The following is a 20,625-nucleotide window of genomic DNA, read 5'->3' on the forward strand; positions in this document are numbered from 1 at the left end:
TATATATTGACATTATTTTATCGAACAGTGTTGGATAATACAAATCCTTACCTGAATGTTACCGATTGCCAAGAGGAACTCTTCGCTAGGGTCAAGCTGCAACCTGCAAGAAATCGGACAAGAGTGAAAGTCAGAACTTTGAAATCTTACGAACTACATACTTACGGCGTCCTGCCGGGAATCTGAGTCAAAATTGTTCTGGAACTCACCAATTTCTTCGAGCCAGTGAAACAACTGGTTATCTACGCGCCCCTGCGCTCAATGCAGGATGGAGAGCTCATCTTTCCAAACCATCAGGTGAGACTATAAGAGGGGACATCAAAGGTGATCAGTGGGGAGAACAGCGGGAGTGGGGGAGGGGGTTAACGCTCAACTACACGGGTGGTTAATTCCCTTTCTCCATTTGCAGAAGAATATTCCTACGGGCCAAGCAAACGAAGCTAGGTGGGCCAGTCCAGTCCGTCATCTCGGCACTATGCGTCACATTGGTGGAGACCGCAGCTGTCCAGTTCAGATCGACGCCCCTGTGGGAGCCAGGTGAGCGTAACAGGTAGACCGCTATGCAGGATAGTAACGCAAATCTCTCCATTACTTCTAGGACATATTGTAGGTTTTCCTCTGGATACCTCAAGTACAGCAGCATGTCGTCTGCATACAGTGATAATAGGTGGAGCCCCCCCCCCCCCCTTAGTGTTGACCCCTACTTCTTCATATTGTTGTCTTAGATACATCGCTAGGGTTCTAGTGCGAGGATGTACAGCATCGGAGACCATGGGCAGCCTTGTCTAGTTCCTCTGCTGAGTTGCCATTTGTCCAAAATAATCGCTCCCGTTTTGACTCTGGCTAGTGACGAGCTATACAACAGTTTCACCCACCTCAAGTACCCAGGCCCCATTTCATATTCCTTCAAGGCCGTCATCAACCATGGCCATTTTACTGAGTCAAAGGCTTTCATTGCGTCCAGTGAAACAATTGCTATTTCACTTGCGTCGCCTTCTGCCTGGTCTTTGACGCGGTGGAGCCTCCTATGGTTGTCGGATATACTTCTGCTCGGAACATATCCGGTCTGATCAGGAAGTATGAGTTTGCTTATGACCATCTTATGTCTGTTTGCCAGCACCACAGTGAGTATTTTGCTATGTTGGTTTAGCATGGATAGCGGTCTATATGACCCACAGTCTGTGCTTGGTTTATTGGGTTTGAAAAGCAGGATAATTACTGCCTCCGTCAGGGTTTCCGGTAGTCTCCCTATCTCGAAAGCCTCATTTAGAATTGCCAATAACGGAGGAGCACCTACGACTTGTATGTCTTATAAAACTCGCTAGGGAGCCTGTCCGCCCCTGGAGCTTTACTGGTGGGTAATTGATTGACCACTGTTTCTACCTCCTCTATTGTAATTGGGGCATTTAGGTTCTCTCTCTCTTCTACACTCAGTTTAGGCAACCCAATATCCTCTAATGTCTCCATTATCTCCTCCGCTTCCGCCCCTCCAGCGTCTCCGTACAGGTGCTGATGGAATTTAAGAAATCCCCCATTTATGCCTCTTGGCTATCCCATATTTGGCTCTTTTCTCTTATCGCTAACCTGGGCGTCTCGTTTTTATATATCCATGCCAGCAGCCTCCCCGGTTTATCCCCTCCTGCATGTTGTCTTTCTGTGTATTTCTTATAATTTAAGTTGCATAGTCTCTATGTATTTGCCATGTTCTTCTTGTAATTGGCTCATGGTTCCAGCGTCCTCCTGCGAGGTGTCTCCTTTACTCATGATTGCTTCTAGTTTCCTTTCTGCCTCTTGTAATTCACAGATTATACCCCCTTGGAGCCCGTTGCATTTGGATATAGCTGCCCCCCTCATCACCACCTTAAATGCCTCCCACAGTCCCTTCCGATGCTACACTGCCAGTGTTAATCTCAAAATATTCTATTATCTCCTCCCTCAGGTCCTCTCTAAACACTGTGTCTTTCAGTGCATCGGCTCTGAGCCTCCACATTGGAATCTTAGCTCTTGGGGGCTGGTGTTGCCATGTTAGGACTAAGGGTGAATGATCCAATAGTACCCTTGCTTTGTATTCCAACCTCTTCATCTCCCTGGTGAGTTCTGGATTGGCGAACATGTAATCTTGTCCTGTGTACAAGTTTTGTGGAGCTGAATAGTGAGAGTAGTGTCTATCCTTTGGATGGTGCTGCCTCCATATATCTTCCAGCTGGAAGTCACCCAACCGGGTCTTTAGTGTTTTGGCTGCAGGGGTGGGCTTGTCTAATTTTGTATCTGATCCGTCCACTCTGGGGTCAAGTGTGCAGTTAAAATCCCCTCCGCATATGACCGCGCCTCCCAAGTATGGGCTGACTTTGCCATACAGGGCCTTGAAGTAGGCCGCTGTGTCCTGAAATGGGGCGTATGTGTTAATAATGCACAGCTGTTTTCTAGCATTCCCCGTATCACCACCATCCTCCCATCCGGCTCCACTGTGGACTGTAATAGCTTGAAGGGTACGTGTGGCGCGACCGAAGTGATTGCCCCCTGGCATATGCCGAATTCGTTGCTCCAATAGTGGTCCCCTTCCATTTTTTCTTTATTACCGCTTGAGTTTCCAGCAATAAGGCTGTCTATTTTTTGTCTCCTCAGGTACATCATGATCTTGTTCCTCTTCAAGTAGCTGTTAACTCCCATGACGTTCTAGGTTGCTATCCTAAGGTCTCCCATCTTCATCCATATCCTGTCCCGCCTCTGTCCTCCCTTGTCCTCCACCTAATACGCGGCAGTGTGTAGGTGTTAGCTCGTTCTCTACCAATAACCACTGCAAACTCCCCATCTCCCCACGCCCCCTCCTCACCCCCTACCCTCCCTGTCCCCAAATGTTGCCCAGCTCCATCCCTAGATCTCAGGCTATCCCACATTTGGTCCTACCCTGGCTACGCCTGTACTAGGAACACAGCATGGGGTTGCCACACTACTGGCAACCACACTAATCCAACTATTGGGGTGTGAGTTTGGATCTCTGGTATCCCCCGCATTTATACTACTTTATGCCGTGCCCATCGCTCATCTTCCCGCCGCTATTTGCAGATCTATATTCAAGTCCCACTGCCATTGATTATACAGCACCTCAGTCCTTGTACTCGCTGTCTCACTTATCCCCACCGCCATCCCGCTGGTCGTCCGTCCCCGTTGCGCCGGTCTGTGCATTCAACCATTCCGTGGCCTCTTCCGGAGCCTCAAAAAACAGTGCCCTGTTCTTGTGGAATACTTTCAGTTTTGCTGGGTACATCAGCAGGTATTTGTGGCCCACTTCGCGTAGTCTTCTCTTTACTGTTCCGTAGTTTAGTCGCCGTCTCTGCACCTGAAATGTTTAGTCTCCCTGTCTCGATAGTTCAATATCTTGGCGATGATTGGCCTTGGGGGGTGAGGCGGGGGGGCTCCAGGCGCCGGTTTTCTTGTTAGTGCTCGATGTGCTCTTTCCACCGCAAATCCTTGGGTGAGTGCCCCTCCTTCGATTTCTTGCAGCAGCATGGTTTCGATATAGTCCGTGGGGTTTGATCCCTCCTCACCTTCCGGGAGCCCTACAATGCGTATGTTATTTCTTCCGGCTCGCCCTTCGGCCTCCTCAGCTCTGTTTTCCAGGTTGCTCACTTGTTGACGCAGTGTGTGGATCTCCGATGTATTTGCTGCGCATGCGGTTGTGTTAGATTTGACTTTTCTCCAGCTCGCCTGTGCGTTCCGTTATAGCTCTCACGTCTTGTCTCAATAAGTTAACATCCACTTGTACTGCATCAATTTTGAATTCAAGTGATGTTTTGAGGTTCGTCATGGCTGCTTCTAGTTTGGTTTCCCATGCAACCTTTAGGTCTGCTATCGCCTCCAAGATCTATTGATCACGGGGCGCTGGTTCTGTGTCTGTCTGTGGGTTCTCTTTGCTTCCGGCACCTCCGTTGATTACAGTCTTTTAGTGTAGTCCTCCATGGTGGGTTCCTTCCCTTTCCTTTTAGGCAATTTGGATGCCATCGCAGTGTCGTTGGGTGTCCCTGCCTCCGAATGGTCAGGGTCTGCGAACCCATTATGCAGACTTGTGCCGCCTTGTTCAGCACCTCTTTCCTGTTTTGGGGGCTGGGCGCGTCTGCAGTTAGTAAGGTTTCTTTAGTGTTTAGTGGTTAACTGCTCAACATTAGCGTTAGAGCTCTACTCCTTTTACCAACATGCCCAAGTTCCTGTTCCATGGCTTCTTTTCTTGGGCTTGGGTCCTGGCAGTGTATTTTGCTGCACTCCTCAGGGTTACCTCTCACTGCCGGCGTGAACTGTTGTCCTCCTTTTCCTTGCTAGTTGTGGGTACGTGCAGCTTCCACTTTTTTCTGTTTCAGTTCTTGGGCCTCTCCTCTTTCAGCCTATGGCACATTTGCCCTCTCAGCATGAGGCACTGCATGTGTATTTCACGGGGAGGCCTCAGCCAGTGTCCCAGGCGCTGCCCCCGCTGTCTCGAACTCACGGCTGTGTGCCTCCTTATCTCTGCCTCCTTTGCTAAACTGGGCCCTTACTGCCTTTGGTGTCCTGTGGTGCGCATCTCTGCCGTCGTATGTCATGGGGGTCCACCATCCCATCTGTCCTTTTTCAGCCTTTTTTATCGGTATTGCACTTGCCTCGTTAGTTAGGCCTCATCCACGAGTTCAGAGCTTGTGCTACAGGGTCCTCTGGGTCACGTCTCTGCGCTGTGTACCCCGGGAACTGGCACTCACCTCTCTCCGGCGGGCATCTCCCAGGCGCTGCACGTCTCTGCCCCCTTACCGGGCCCCTCCTTGCTCCATCATGGGCTTGCTGTATGCTCCGGCGTCCTCTGGGGCTTCAGCCCGACCCTGTCCTTTGTTATGTTGGACGGCCTTCTTGTCTAGGTGTATGTGGGAGGCCCTCATCGCTCTCTTCACCAACCTTTCTACCTTTTTATTTTTTGTCAGTTCTGGGTCCAACTGGGTGTTCGCCTATGAGGAATTTCACGCTGCAGCGGCTCGGGATTGGCCGGGCTCGAGCCGATCCCTCGACGGGCACTGACTTCCTTCCTTAGGGCGATAGGCCAACAATCTCCTGGTCAGTGCCCCTGAGTGTCTCACTAGTGTACCAGTGTAGCTGGAAGTAACCAGCAGTTTGTCAGTTTGGCCAGTGGCTAAAGAGGTGACATTGTCACCCGTATCTGACTGTTTGTAATGTGGCTGGGACCGTCCCAAGTTGTCTTGCTCCTAATAAACTGTATGTTTTTCCAAGCTTTAAAGAAGTTGTCTGTGTAATCTTTTCAGTGTTTATTGTACTGACCAAAGGAGGTGGGGGTGTCCAATGGGGATCTCCCCGCTATGTTCTTTGTTCTGTTGGACGGCCTTCTTGTCTAGGTGTATGTGGGGGGCCCTCATCGCTCTCTTCACCAACCTTTCTACCTTTTTATTTTTTGTCAGTTCTGGGTCCAACTGGGTGCTTTATGTGCCGCTTTCTTCCACTCAGCTGCCCCTAGCTTTCTACTAGTTTGCAATGCGCACACTTGAGGCACTTCCACTCGGCTGCCCTTTGCTTCAGAAGGTGTGTGCGGCCAGTCTGTCGGGCGGCTTGTGCTTATCTTCACGATTTGCAGCTATAATTTCTACAGGTTCTGCGATGCGCACCCCTGAGGCACACTATCTCAATTGGGTCGCCTGTCTCGCAATGTGGCTTTGTGTTACGTGTACCTTCGGGTCACGTCTTTATGCCGAGTATCGCGGGAGCCGGCTCTCATATTCTCTCCGCAGGCATGTCCTGGTGCAGCACGTCTATCTTTCCGGATGGGCACTACCCACTCTCTTTTCTTTATTCCTTATGCTTGCAGCGTCGCCGCATCTTGCGCTGGGGTTTCGGTCCTTCCAGGTCCTTTGTCCGGCAGCGCGGCCATTTTAGCTGTGCTTTGGTGAAGATCCAGCGGCCAATCTTTTGCAAATATCTGCTCTTATACCATGCACATCCGGTTTCAGCTCAGCGCGCTGTATGATGCTCACTTTCCCACAGCTTCCCCTCTTTTGGGGTCTGTTATACTGAGTTTGCTGGGCGGGCATGTATAGGATTCTTCAGGATCATCGGGAGCTCCGGAGCTACCCAACCTCTCACATGGCTAGTTAGCCACGCCCCCAGACTAGTGCCCAAAAGTCTTAAGTTTCACAAGTAAAACTGTTCAGGTAGGTTTACTATTGTATTTGTGCAATGCCAGTGGTTGTGTGGTTAAGTGTTCCAGAATTCACAAAACGTTCAAGGAATTGTCTCTCCTAGTCACAGGGAGGGATCCTGGATTAGACCACCACTGATCTTAGACAAGGGAGAGCCAGGGACAGTACGTCCATGTGACCCTATGGCGAGAGGGGGGCAAGCATAGGTAGTATAACTTATCCCCTTTATTCCAATTCTTCCAGGGACCACTTCAGAGGTTCCTGGATCTGCTGGACCTACTTACTTCTGCGTTGTCTGTTGCTCAGAGGTCCAGGGGTCCCGGGTGCATATGTCTGTTTCGATATTGGGTTTGGGTCCGGCTAGTGCAAGGTTCAAGTTTCCGTGATATTGTTCTGAAGACTTAACAGGTGGATGCCTGTGGCATGAAGAGATGTAGATATCCACGGGACAGGCAACCTCCGGATACTGCCCCGACATGAAGAAAGCAGAATCTAGTGGGACTTACCATACCCAGGTGGCAATAGGCCATCTTTGGTTGGCAAACAAAGGAGCAGGCCCTGCACAGCTTATGTTGGGCTCAAAGGCTGAAAATGCAGGAGTAGGTGACTTGTAGCAATCATTGAAGACCCAAGGTTGCACTCGGAATGGCGACTGCTGCAGAAAGGGAGCCAAGGAGAGAGCTTGTTGGTCACCTGGGTGGTCCAGGGACACTTCCGAAGGCTCAGCAGGCACAGATCTAGGGATCAGGACTACTTGTTGCCACCGGTCAAGGGGTTGAAGCACCAACAAGAGCCTCCTTGAGATCAGGACAGAGAAGGGCTGGGGTTGATGCAGGTGAGCTGTAACGGTTGTCCATGGGTCTTCCTTGGGCTACACTTCTTTGTATGGGTCTTCGCTCTACCGATGATCAGCTGAATGGTTGCAGTCCTTTTATCTAAGATTTGGACTGGAGTCGCCACCAGGTCCACCAATATTAAGGATCTGCAACATTCAAACTGGCAGGGGCCAGCCAAACATGGACAGCATTCTGTCCTAGCAAAAAAAACATACTGTGGCTTGGATGTGGACTGGGACCAAACAGTCCCATCCCCCACATCAGGCCACACACTGCCACTTTTTCCGGGAAAGTAGAAGCTTTCCCCCAGGGAAAGGTCTTTTCATGCATGGCAGTTCTGGGGAGGCCAGGAAGCCACCAGCCTATTCCGGACACATTGTAACTGTCACAACAAAGTTACAAAAAGAAAAGTTATAAGGGTATAGTGTGTCCTAGGACCAATTCACTTTAAGGTGAACTGTGCAGGTGTAATTAAAAACAGGAAATTCACGAAGGAAGGCAAAGTCTCCCAGTAGTGAGGGTCTTAAGGACTAATCTGTGTGTTTGAGGGGACTCTCGTACCAGTTTTCCCATGCCATTTATTATTATTTTTTTTTTTTTTATTACTTGATTTAATCGGATTAGCGATTTTTACAAGAAAAAGACAAGCGAAAATGAAGATGTAAAAGTTGCTAATAAAATAGTTTCTGTGCAAGAAACAAAATTCAGTCTGTGCCTATTGGTTGAGGCCACCTAGAATGTGTCTCAATAGCTGCGCGGTTGCTTTAACCCAAGTTGTTTTTTCCCCGCCAATTAGTCTTTCTCACCACAGAGATTGTTCTTGAGTGTAGACGGAAGAGAAGTGTGGCTTCAAATATTTGGATCTTCTAGTTTTGGTTCCAGGGCATGTGAGGAGCAGGTGCAGTAGTGTTTCAATCTGATCGTCTATTTTGCAGCAGCGGCAGTTGTTCGAATTGGCCAAACCTCTCACTGCAAGAATCCTCGTTGGTTTCCAACAGGTTGAGACAAGCTCTCAGAAAGATGTTCCTTAGCGACTTGTTTGGAAACTTTTTAAAGTAATTCTGGACACAGTTTAGTTTCCTTGACTGCGATGGCAAGTGAGAAGTCGACTTGAAATTTGTTGCAGAGTCCAAGGTATTAATCCAGTCGAGTTCTTCAATTTTTCTTTTTGTTTTCATAGGGTTTTGAATCAGCTATGTCTCATCAGTTTGTATTTCATTCAGCTTTGATTTACAGCCTTGTTCCCATATTTTCAACATGTTGCACTTGTTTACTGTGGTTTCTGTTCTGAGCATGCTTTGTATGCCTGGGCAGTTTTTCACCAGCGTTTTTCTATAGAGCATCATGCTGTTTCTTTCGATTGGGGCTTGCAGAGAAAGGAGACTTAGTTCCTCTCTAATTAGCACCATAGATGAAGATTTCGGGAGGCTTAATATGGATCTCCGGAAGTAGCCTTCTAAGCGGATCCATAGTTTTTCCGAGGTGTGGGGCATGGCTTCCATGCCGTATGTTAGAGCTGTTACCACCTTAGATCTATAGAATCTCATCACTGGGACTAAAGAAAAGCGTCCAAATCTTTTATCCAATGCTCTTGCCTGTGCAGTCGGCTTCTTTGTTTTATCGAAGAGGGCTTGTTGCATTGCCTTGTTTGTCTTTGAGGAGTCAAGGATCACACCAAGATATTTAAATTTGTGGACTTTTTCAACTTCTGCACCTTTGAGAAACCATTTCAGTTTTTTTTAATGTTGAGATTTTTCCATGGACAAGATCTTTGTTTTGCCTATGTTGATTTCCAAATTGTTCGCACGTATGTAGCTGGTCAAGTTGGCGCTGCGGGCCGATAGGTGTACGATCCATTAGAATCATGTCATCCACATACAGGAGGCGTGTCGTTTTTGACGAGCCCATTGTGGGCGGGAAAGATCTTATATTTGCCTCTGAGTCTTTGAAATCGGCCATCTATGCAATGAAGAGAGCGGGCGCTAGGGGGCATCCCTGTTTGACTCCTCTTTCTGAGGGTATTTCATCAGAAAGCCAATCCTATTGGCTCAATCGTACCTTCAGTTTGGTATTGCCGTGGAGGGCACATAACGGTTGAAGGATTGCAGGTGGACGTTTCCACAGCCTTAATTTGTCCCATAGCCTTTATTATTGCTACAAGGGTTTAGACTTATTTGTACATTTACAATGGTGACTCCATTTGAATATTTATATTAATGTTCCTTGAGATTGCACACCTTGAAGGTGATTTTACTTGATTTGATTTTAAAGTTTGTATTGCGCAAATCCCTAAGGGACCAATCCCTAAGGAACCAAGCATGAAGCTGCATATAGGCGCATAGCTTGTCAATTGGGAATAGACAATACAGTGCAGTGGCTATTCAGATTTACACAAACAGTTAAGTTTTCAGTTGCTTCCTAAAAGCAATCAGGGATTCAATCTGTTGCAGGTGGAGTGGAAGTGAGTTCTAGGTCCGGGGGAATAGCCATACTTCTGCTAGACTGGTGAATGAGTTCTCCTTTCCTTGTCATTTAAACCTTCCTAACTGGTTTATACAGGGGGGTGGTCACCCTGTTGTATTTCTATCTCTCACAGTACATCCATCTTCATGTTTTCTTCCCCCCGCCTCACCTTTCTAAGACAGAGGAGCAGTTAGTCTCAACCACAAGAGGGCTCTCAGTTGCTTTGTCTTTTGGACGAGGATCTTCACAAAGGTGACAAGCTCTTTGTGGATTATGCTGGTGCCCATGCGAGCAGAGCTGTGACCAAGTAGACCCTGTCCATGTGGATGGTTCTTTGTATTTCAGTTCCATGACCGGAATGGGAAAGTTGTGGCAGGTCACAGCACTCTGAAATAGAGGGTCTTATGGCTACCTCTGCTCTTCAGAAGTGTCCCTCTGCTGGACATCTGTCAGGCAGCTAAATTTGCCCAGCATTGCTTGGATTATTTGTCATGACAGGATGTTTTGGTGGAGTGGTCCTCCAGAGCTTGCTGGTGTAGGTGATGTTCTCGCTATCTTCCCTCCTCAAGGTTTTGTACTGCTATGGGTGGCTGCCTAAGATCAGATATCGTGGGAGGAAGGAATCAATTGGAAGAACACATTACTTACCTCTCTGTAATTTTCTTTCTGGTGAATTATTATGTGACAAATTGCTAATTCCCCTACTGTGCTGCCATTCTTGGCGGATAACTAGTACACTTGCTGTTCTGCGTTTCATCAGCTGCTCAGTGTCTAGGAAAAAGGTGAAACTCAGGTCATAGGGCCTGGCTGGCTCTGTATATGCTGACCCTAACATTTCATCCAGCATCAGGAACATGTAGTGTACCAGGTGTAGCAGACACAAATCAGCGCTGTGCCACCTGGTATCAGAAAGTTTCCAAAGGCAGCTAGTGCTGGAAAAGATATGGCTAGGATGAGGAATCTGTGTTGGGGAGGACTAACTCATCAGAAAGAACACTACCAAGAGGCAAGAAATGTGTTTTCCATTCTGTATCAGAATGGAAATATATGTTTAATAGGGCCACATGATTTCCTCAGTCTTTGAAGAAAACACACTTAATTGAACAATATTTTACTTCTAGACAGGGGATTGTTGCTGCTTTTCTTCGGTGTTTGGGAGAAATCTGTGTTTATGGAGTCTTCACATCTGAGCACTGATTTAATAAAGCAGTGTTTTAAAGCAGGCCATGTGCGCTTCAGAATTACTAATAATGCTATAAAAATGCCTAATTGCAATTGGCTAGTTTGTCATGAGGACCGTTTTGCCCATCAATTTTTCAAAATATTTTGGGTTTTAGATCTGTATTTCTTTGGGTCATCTATCCAAATGAGTAGTGTACTTTGAGCAAGCTTTTTCTAGGAAGGAGCAAGAACTTAATGGGAATAATACCTATAATTTGTAAACAGTTATTTGATGTAGGCAATGTGTATGATAACTTCTGTTGCTCCTGGAAGAAAACCTGATGCTATGTATAATGCAACTTAAAATATATTAATCCTACAGCATATACGTCATTAATTACATATTGTAATGCATGGTATCATCATTCTGTGATGGGTACAATGAATCTGTAGCTCCAAAAATACATAATGAGAATATTCCTGATTTCTTGGCTGGAATTTTGCTACGACTTTGGGCTCTGCACACGTGAGTCATATTTGGCATTGACAAGAGACTCCTCTGGTTATCACTAGCGACAAGCTATCAAGGTTTTTCCAGAATTTGAATGTGTCATTTAGAGATATTTTAAGGAGGGTGCAATAGAAATGTAATTTCCGCCAGAAACAACATTGAAGCCAGGTTTGTGTTTGGGGTGGGGATAAGATATCATATGCTTGTTGGTAGAAGCAATAATTATGAATTCATATTTGTGCTTGAAAAGATCATTTGTGTTTCTAAATTTGTTTTGTTTATGGCAGCAACGTGAAGAGCTAACGAAAAGAAGAGAGAAACTTTCAAAGAAGAAGGAAAAATCATTCATTGAAAATGGAGAAATGGATAAAAATGTGAATAGTATCAATGAGGAGATGGAATCGCTAGCTGCAAATATTGACTATATCAATGATAGCATTTCAGAGTGCCAAGCCAATATCATGCAAATGGAAGAAGCAAAGGTGAGTCATGTGAATTACTTGCAATGCAGTGTTTAACTAAAATGTAAGTCAATCCCCCCATATTTTAATAAAAGTTCTGATATTTAAAAGTCCAATGCCGTATCAGTTTCATTTTAAGTTTGCAGTTGGAGTGGCAAAAAGCCTTCCAAGAGCGTTTACTGCTTTCCGAAAATAATTAGGCACATTATTTTGATACTATTTTTAAAGTGAATTATGCATCCACCAAACTTTGTAGATGTTGACACAGACTTATAGTGTCAGAGCAGAATCAACAAATTTGATACTTCTTTGAATTATTATTCTTTAGTCTACACAATTTTAAAGTGGTGTAATGGATAACTCTCTGGCAATTTAGCTGTAGACTCTTAAAATCGTCTTTGATCGTGTATGAAAAGATTTTGCATTTGCAGAGACTCCCAGAAATATAATCAGAGCAATGCTTGAAAAGGCACATTTTACAGGTTCTGGGAAGAAACCATCAACCCAGAAGAGTAGTCCTGTGGTGAGTACTGATAATCTCCTGTAGAGGACTCATGTTTGAGCATCCAAAGCATTGAATGAAGCTGTAGTGCCTATTCCTATTGGATTTATACAAGGATAACCTTGAGGTTTAGGACCCATAGCTAGCACTTGTAATTTTGTTACAGGCCAGGTTCTCACTTGTGTGTCCTGTACTAATATTGTCCTTGTATGCAAGAAAGGGGACAACACTAAAATGAATGCATATTGCACAATAACTCTTTTACACTGCTCCATAAAATGTTGGGTATGTCTCTGACAAGGATTCAAAATTGGATGTCAGATGAGGATATCCTATTGGTTCTCCAATTTGGGTTCCAACAAGCACTGGTGATAATGATATAAATGATGGTCAAGTTTGAAATGTATACTTGAAAAGTTAGTCAGATGACAGAAGGGCACACGTTAAAATACTTTTTATGATGAAGTAGATAAAGTATTGCTGTTAACAATATTGGCTAGTTTGGGAATGGATGCAGCTTCTTCAAGCCTTCTTTAGACATTGTTTGCTAATGTAACTGCAGCAGTTAGTTATGGTCCAAATGGGGTAATGAACGAAACATTTAAAATAAGCAATGCAATCTGTTAGGGGTGGCATTCCCCACCTTTATTTAGCTGATAGATTAATGATCTAGAGAGTCGCACTGTACTCTGAAGACATAGAGCGCAGGGTGCATCCCCACAGTTATTCCATACCCTGTTGAATGCTTATGTAGCCTTCATGAAGCAGAGACACTTTAGTGGAAATGTATTTCCGAGGTTTTTGAATCTTTTAGACTCACATTTGGGAATATCCTCCCACTTAGTTGTCAGTCCCGTATGTTTTCAAATTGTTTACCTCCAAAGTAAAAGGGCAATATTAGGGGCATTCATATTCACGTGTCTTGGAGCAAGTACCTATTTTAAAGATATAGGCTACTAGCTGATGTGCATGTGCTTTGCATGGTAATTTCTACTTCGGTCCTAGTTTGAAATGTATTTAATTAACTGAACCAATGCTTCTCTGTAGACAATATTGCTGGTCTTTCCTGTAGGAGCTACTGTGAATAAATTGTGTTTGTTTCCAACTCTTGAGCAAGCCACATTAAGCTGACCATGAGAAAGGCATGAATCCTGTAAATCGGGTTCCAGCTACTTTGAGTTTGAGCGTTGAAATTGTGCAGCAACATTATTGGTGTAATGATCTACAGCCGAAGTAGCAGCGACCTCACCTTAAGTGCTGTACGTGTACGGCTGAAGCATGTAAGCTTTGTACTGTTGAGATGGCATACATCCCTCAACTTCCTTGGGAAATGAAGTTTCTGTAATTATCATGAGAGATTTGCCACGATGTGATGGACAACGTCATTGCGGACACTATTGAAGAGGCATGCATCAGGGGAACCTAAAGCTTTGTCACCACTTTCCAGAGGGCTTTGAAAGATAGCTGGTAGTTCATTTGATTGATTTACATGAGATTTTGAAATGTACTTGGGTGAGAATTACGAATGAATCATGAGGGCCACTTTCTTTGTATATAGCTAGAGAGAGTGCCGGCAGCTCACTCACCCTTCTTATAGAAGTGATGGCTATCAGGAATGCAGCCTTATAAGTAGGGTGGAGTCATGAGCCTATGCAACACAATGTTAAGATACCGTCAAGGAGTTGTTAGTAACTGCTGAGAATATGCTTTTGACAACTTCCATAAAAGCTTTCCCTACTGCCTTCCACCAAGAAACCGCATGCTGGCAGGTAGTGTTAATCTTCAGACTCAGCCAAGTGGTCTCTGAGTGAATTGTAGACTAAACTTGAATCTGAAAGGCAAAGTAATATCAGCTACTATATCAGGAGGGAAGAATGCTATAAGGTTAGCCTTGTGCGTTTTGCACCAAGTAATACTGCTTTCCCACTTAAGTAGCAAGCTCTGGTATTGGGTTTTCTTGCTTTTTTTTTTCTTCAAACTTTATTTCTCAGGAGCATCATTTTGAGACATATGTATGGGAGCAGCAAACAATAGTTTTGTCCTCATCCCCCCCGTCCGCTCCCATCATTGTGTTCCATAGACTCATGAATTTTAACTGTTGTAACTCTAACAAAGTGATTAAGGCCGCGCTCAGAATGTGGGTGGCAAGTCTAGCCTTATTCCCTGTATTCGCATAGCTCCCTTCAACTGCTTCGCCCAGTAAAACTACCACCGGGTCAAAAGGCAGTTGTGTCCCCACTATCTCCTTGATATGGCTCAAAATCTCCTTCTAGTAAGTCTCTGCCACTGGGCAGGTCCACCACACGTGGATTAGGTCCCCGGGTTGCCCGCAATCCCTCCAACATGACAGGGGGTAGTCTGGGTTAATGGAGTGCATTTGTTGTGGCGTCATGTACCACCTCAGACAAAGTTTGTATGCTGCTTCTTTAATTGAAACACATTTGGAGCTTTTGGCGGTGCGCTGCCATATGCGGGTCCATGCCTCCCCCGAAATTTGTTTCCCCACATCTAGTTCCCATTTCTGCATCTACGATAGTTTCCTCCGGTTCCGCCACCCCCAACAGCCGGTACAGTCCGACACTCCTTTTTCCAACCTTCCCTCTTTTACAGTGAGTTCAAGCCCTATTGGGTTCCGAGTTGCTCCCTCCCAGACCTTTGTGTTCGTGATCCAATGTCTAATTTGGATGTAGTGGAAGCGTTCCCTCTCGGGAATGTCAAATATATCCATACAGCCTTCATATGTTAAGGGTGACCCCTCTGCATAGAGTTCCCCCAGTGCCAGGGCCTCCTCCCCTGCTCCCCAGTGTGTCCAGAAGTCAGGTTGCATTCCTGGTGTGAAGCCTGGATTATGGGCCATTGGCGTAAGAGGGCCTCCCCCTATTTGTATCCCTTTTCCCCATAGTACTTTATCCCAGTACCATAGGGTGGCCTTGGTTGTTTCTAGTAGTGTGCCTCCTTTACCTCTATGCCACGCTGAGAGGAGTCCCAGACTTTCTAGGGGTGTCTTAGTTGCCTCCCTTTTCAGGGTCGCCCAACGATTTTGGTTTTCTCTGGGTGCCCATTGCAACATGGGTGCTACCTCGGCTGTCCATAGATACCTGCGGAGTTTTGGTACCCCCAGGCCACCCAGTGCTTGTGGTCGAAATAAAACTTTCCTGGGGACCCTAGTTTTTTCTTTCTCCAGATGAAAGACATAACTTCTTTTTGTAAATTTGTAATTGCTGGGCATGGGATGCGCATTGGAAGAGCCCCAATCACTTACAGGAACCTGGGGAGGAGGGTCATTTTAACTGCTGTTATTCGTGCGAGCCATAATAGCTCCTGCATGTCCCATTGTTTGAGATCTCCAATCGGTGTTTTCAGCAGGTCTGGGATATTAGCCCCGTTTAGTCTCTTGTAGGTGGGTGTTAGATGTACTCCCAGATATTGTATAGATTTCTGTTCCCATTTCAGAGGGTGGCGGCTTTCCCATTCTAACACGTGTTCAGTAACGAGATAGGGCGATAGCTGGCACATTCTGAAGGGCCCCTGACCGGTTTTAACAGTAGTACCATAGTAGCTGGGCCCATATCCCCCAAGGCCTGCCCCATGTCCCGTATGCGATTTAAATAATTTTGTTAAGGGGCCCACCAGGGTGGACCTAAATGTTTTATAGTACGCATTACTTGGCCCGTCTGGGCCTGGGGATTTATGTTCCTTCAACGCTTCTATGACCTCCCCCACTTCTTCCTCGGATATGGGCACTTCCAACATTTTTCTGTCCGACTCAGTGATCTGTGGCAGGGTCACATGGCCCAGGAACGCTACCTGTGCTTCTCTCTCCAGGTCTTCCACCTTCAGGTTGTCGGTGTAGTATGAATACATGACTTCCACTATCTCTTTCTCCCTTCTCCCTAGGTCCCCTCCCTGGTGTTTAAGTTGGGCAATGTGGTTCCGGGTTTTCTGCGGTCTTCATTTGGCCACAAGGAATCGGTTAGCCTTGTCCCCATTTATATAGTAAGACTGTTTAGTTTGTAGGGGGAGTTGTGCAGCTTCCTCTGCCAGATGTGTCTCTAGGGCCACTCTAGTTTTTTTTTAAGTTCCCGCCACATTTTCTGTGAGCCCTTATCTTTATGCTCCGCCTCAGCCTTTGTTATTTTGGCCTCCAGTTCCCGCCTCACTCTCTCCTTTCTTTTAACATAGTTTGCTGTGTGCGCAATAAACTCGTCCCATACCACCGCTTTGCTAGCATCCAAGATAGTGGCCCAGTCGACCACCTGTGACATTTTCCTGAAAGTAATTCCTCAAGGCCTGTTCTATATCTGCCTTACGAGCTAGATCCTTTAGGATTACCTTGTTTAGACGCCATGGCTTACGGGCCTGCTGCCGCGGAGTAAGCAGCTCCATCTATAGGGAGACTGGTGCATGGTCTGATGAGCACCGCACCCGGATTTCTAATCCTGTGATTTGTGGGACCAGGGTATCTGAGATGAGTACCATATCGATCTTAGAGTAGCCCCTGTGCACTGCTGAATAGTGGGTGTATTCTCTTTCCTGTGGGCGAAAGAATTGCCATGTTTCTATTAGGTGTAGCTCCCTGATGAATCTGGCTAGGGCCTGTCTGTACATGTTGTCGTTAGGGGTAGCTCGGAGGGTTTTGTCCATTGCGGCTTCCATTACGCCGTTGAGATCGCCCCCTATCAAGATCTGCCCCACGCCCCACTTTGCAATTTTGGGCAGCAGCCCCAACAAGAAGCGATCTTGTCTCTCGTTGAGGGTATAGATCGCCACCTTTGTAACCTGTTTGCCCATCAGCACCCCTCCCAAAACCAGGTAGCGGCCCTCCGGGTCCCTTTTAATAAATTGCTTCTGATAACTGAATCCCTAAGCCACAGAATTTCCACTCCCCTTTTTTTAGTCCCGCTAGAGGTGGAATATTGCATGGGAAAGGCCCTATGCCTTAGTCTGTGCTCATCTTCCGGGAGCAAGTGTGTTTCCTGCACCTATACCACTGAAGCCTGCATGGCCACTTATGGATTTCCTTTAATTGGGGAATTGAGCCCCTGGATGTTTAAAGTTACAAAAGTTAAATCAGTCATTTTTGGTTTGTAATAACGTGCCTACCCTCGTGCTGTTCAGCCTATCCGCCCCCTTAAGTGTCCTATATGTGCTGTATGTGACTTCCACCGCTATGTTTGATGTCCGTTTTTAGCTCCTGCAGCATCGCTAGCAGGTCTGATTTTTCGGATTTGCGCGTCATCGGACTCTCTCAAACCCTCTGGTGGAGGGGAGTGTATTTGGGCCATCGCTTGTAGTTGGCTGCGTTTCTGGGTCTCTGTGGATTGCATCAGGGCTTTGATATCTATCTCCCAACCTCGAGCTTTTCGATTTTGTTGTTGGGGTTTCTTGCTTTTTACAGTGCGTCTGAAGTGCCCCAGTTGTGGAAGATTTGTTTGACTGTGTTCTGTTCCCACTTCTGTCCCTGAGCAACATGCCTGCTGTCCGCCAGGCCATTGTCTACCCCTAGAAATTGCTGTGCCTGTATCTTGATCTTTCGTTTGATGCACCAATGGCAGACTGATGTGCAAACACTGATCATGTTAGGGAGTGTGTCAAGCACCCCCACCCCTTGCTTGTTTACTTAAATCATGGCAGTAGTATTGTCTGTCTTGATTGGGACACTTCTGCCCACAATAAGGTCCTGGAAGCTGAGCAATTCTTGCTATTCTTGCTTGTAGTTCCAGCACGTTAATGTAAATATGTTTTTCCTGGTGAGTCAATTTTCCTTGGACCGTGAAGGACTGAAAGTATGTGCTCCACCCTAACATTGAATTGTATGTTGTGAGGGCAGGCTTACAGAAAAGGAAGTTACTGAACACTTTCTTTACTTCGTCAAAAAATGATGCCGGGACTTCAATCGGCAGGGCTTGAAATAGAAATAATAGCCTGGGTAGGACATTCATCTTCAAAGTAGTAAGTCCCAGCGCCCAGGAAAGCATTGTTCCTGACCATCGTGTTAAATCTTTCCTAATTCTATCCCATAGGGTTGGGTAATTTTTTAGTATTCTATTTTTTTAAAACAACACTTTATTGGCCTTTTAATAAAAAAAACACAAAGCCACATGCTTTAAAGCAGGTTACATCCCACTGGGCACAGTTTGACTTGCTCTCAAAGCAGCCCACTTATGACTATAAATCCCTTCCCCCCTCATTTGCCAACCCCCTCTCCACAGGTTCTATAGAGTATCCTTTGCCCCACGCAGCTTGCAGGCCGTCAGCTGCCATCAGTAGTCGAGCACGCTGCCATCCCGTGAAGGCCGACGCTGTGCAGTATTAGGGCCCCCCCTTCGTCCTCCGTGGCCAAAGGTCACATCTGCTGTCTATCGGGTGTTCCTGAAGCTGGCGTCCCAGCCATTTGTCCCAGACAGGTCCCTTCTCCCATTTAATCCATCCCCATACCATGCCTGTGGCTGGTCCGCACTCCTCCCATTATACATTATTACAACCATTGTCCTACGGAGGGAAGCGCATCCAATGGCATCTCTAGCAATGCATCCCAAGCATTCACATCCACACTCCCTTCACTTGCCCCGCATTGCGCTGCCCTACTCCAGGCAGCAGATTCAGCAAGTGCCCATCTCCCTAAGTCTGCTCGCCAAGCTTCAATTCTGGGTCCCTCAGGTGATTTCCAGGCCATAGTGATCCTCCACTTATCTAATATGCAAATAAGGTCTTTCATACTGGTGAGGTGTCTGGCATGCTTCCCACTCCTAGGATCTGGGCTCAACCATCATGCTTTGATGGGCAAAGCATGCATCTGTATCCCACCACTAACGGCGCTGGTCGCCACCTTCTGCCAATGACTGGGCAGGACCGGAACGTATGGAAAAAGCCTGCGGTTTGTTTGCATCTGGGGCAATTCAAGACTTAAATTTCGAAATTCTGTTGGGGGGGTCTGGTAGGCTCTTTGTAATACATACAGCTGGATAAGCTTGAGGCTGGAATTTCTTGACACTTGTAGTGTATACCAATGAACACAGCCATTCTGCATCCGCAAACATTCTCCCAACATCCGCTCTCCCACTTCTCGCGCACTCCAAGTTATGATGTGCTGTGTGCAGACAACAATGAGTCATATAGTCTGGAGACCTTGTGTCCACCCTCAGCTATATCGTACAGCGTTTCTAGCACCCAATTCTCCTCTATGCCACCTGGAAAGTTTGTGAATCGAATTTGAATGTTCTTGACCAGGGTCTGGTACATCAAAAACTGTCCCCTTTGTATGGTGGTGCTTTCCATTAACGTTCCAAAGTCTGCAAGCTTCCCATCTACCTGCAAATCTCCTGTTGTGGCTATTCCATGAATCTCTCAGTTCCTTCTCATCTGTAATGCAGGACACTGCCCTCTCCCTGCAAAACCTACTAACGGGATGTTCGGGGAGTATGGGTCCCCGACGCCCACCAGTTTCCATATCGTCCGGCCCAATTGTAGGACCCAGGGTGCCGAGTTGACGTCCAGGTCTGTCACCCACAGGACATCTTTCAGGAAGTACCGTCCTATCATTTGTTGCAGGAGCCTGGAGTCTATGGTAGCCTCCTCTGCCAGCCAGCTGGTCACAAACTAGCTGTCTGGCCAGGTAATACAGCTCAAAATTGGGCAGCTGTATTCCACCTTGATCCTGATCTCCCTGCAAAGCCCTTAGCGCAATCCTACACCTGCCGCTACCCTCTAAATCTGCGAAAATCATCCTGGGGAAGTCATTGGGGATATTAATTAAGTGGTATAGCAGGCGGGGTAAGACCACCATTTTAAGAATGGCAGCTCTGCCTATCACCGACAGGGGCAGTCGTTGCTAAAAGACATTGAGTGACACTCCCTCCAGGACCCTCTGCATGTTATGTTTGTGGGCTGCGGCCCAATCATGCCTGATATTTATCCCTAAGTACTGTGGGAAACCAAAGGGTGTCTCATCCGCTAGTCCTCAGAAACTTGTCATCCAGGTGGCCAGGACACCAGTATCGCTTTTGGATCCAGTTCCTGGGGGTAGACCAGTTTGGGAGGATCACCTGTATGAGGGATCCCCGGGAGTGGGTGTGAGGGAACCAATGGTGATAAACGGTATTTCCTTTTCCCGTACCCATGCCCCATCCTACCAGGTAGGATATCTTGTATCTTGAAACTTCAACTCCGCCCCCCCCTTTCCTACAAGCACACTTTCACACAGACAGTACGCTCTGGGGAAAGACAGACTCGCAACCAAACATCTCATTGGACATGTCCTGCTAATTGCGTCAGACATTAATAACGTACATCTGATACCCATTAGCTCTCCCCACAAGGATAAAGGGTGGAACATAGATAGACACTCTGAGCAAGGTGAAACACGCGAAGGAGCAGAACTTCGGGGGTGAAAGCGAACCTACTGGAGCAGATCAACCCATCAAGGGAATAGAGCAAAGGGTAAAGAAAATCTGACGTGCCCTGCAGGAGGTCGTTGCCTCTGGGAAGCCGTGAAGGAGACACAGAGAAACCCGAATCGCACACA

The 20,625-nt window shown here is 46.6% G+C and overlaps 1 protein-coding gene across 8 annotated transcripts in view; it reads left to right on the forward strand.

The window, feature by feature from the left end:
- Positions 1 to 20,625, forward strand: part of KIF21A (kinesin family member 21A) — a 2,335,619-nt gene that overhangs the window by 1,343,023 nt on the left and 971,971 nt on the right. For all 8 annotated transcript variants that reach the window (XM_069629214.1, XM_069629217.1, XM_069629219.1 and 5 more), the window contains one exon: positions 11,426 to 11,620. In XM_069629214.1, coding sequence (XP_069485315.1) covers positions 11,426 to 11,620 — 195 coding nt within the window. The remainder of the gene's footprint in view (positions 1 to 11,425; positions 11,621 to 20,625) is intronic.

Source organism: Ambystoma mexicanum, chromosome 12 (genome assembly GCF_040938575.1).
Source record: "Ambystoma mexicanum isolate Mex_15411 chromosome 12, UKY_AmexF1_1, whole genome shotgun sequence".
Classification (NCBI taxonomy): domain Eukaryota; kingdom Metazoa; phylum Chordata; class Amphibia; order Caudata; family Ambystomatidae; genus Ambystoma; species Ambystoma mexicanum.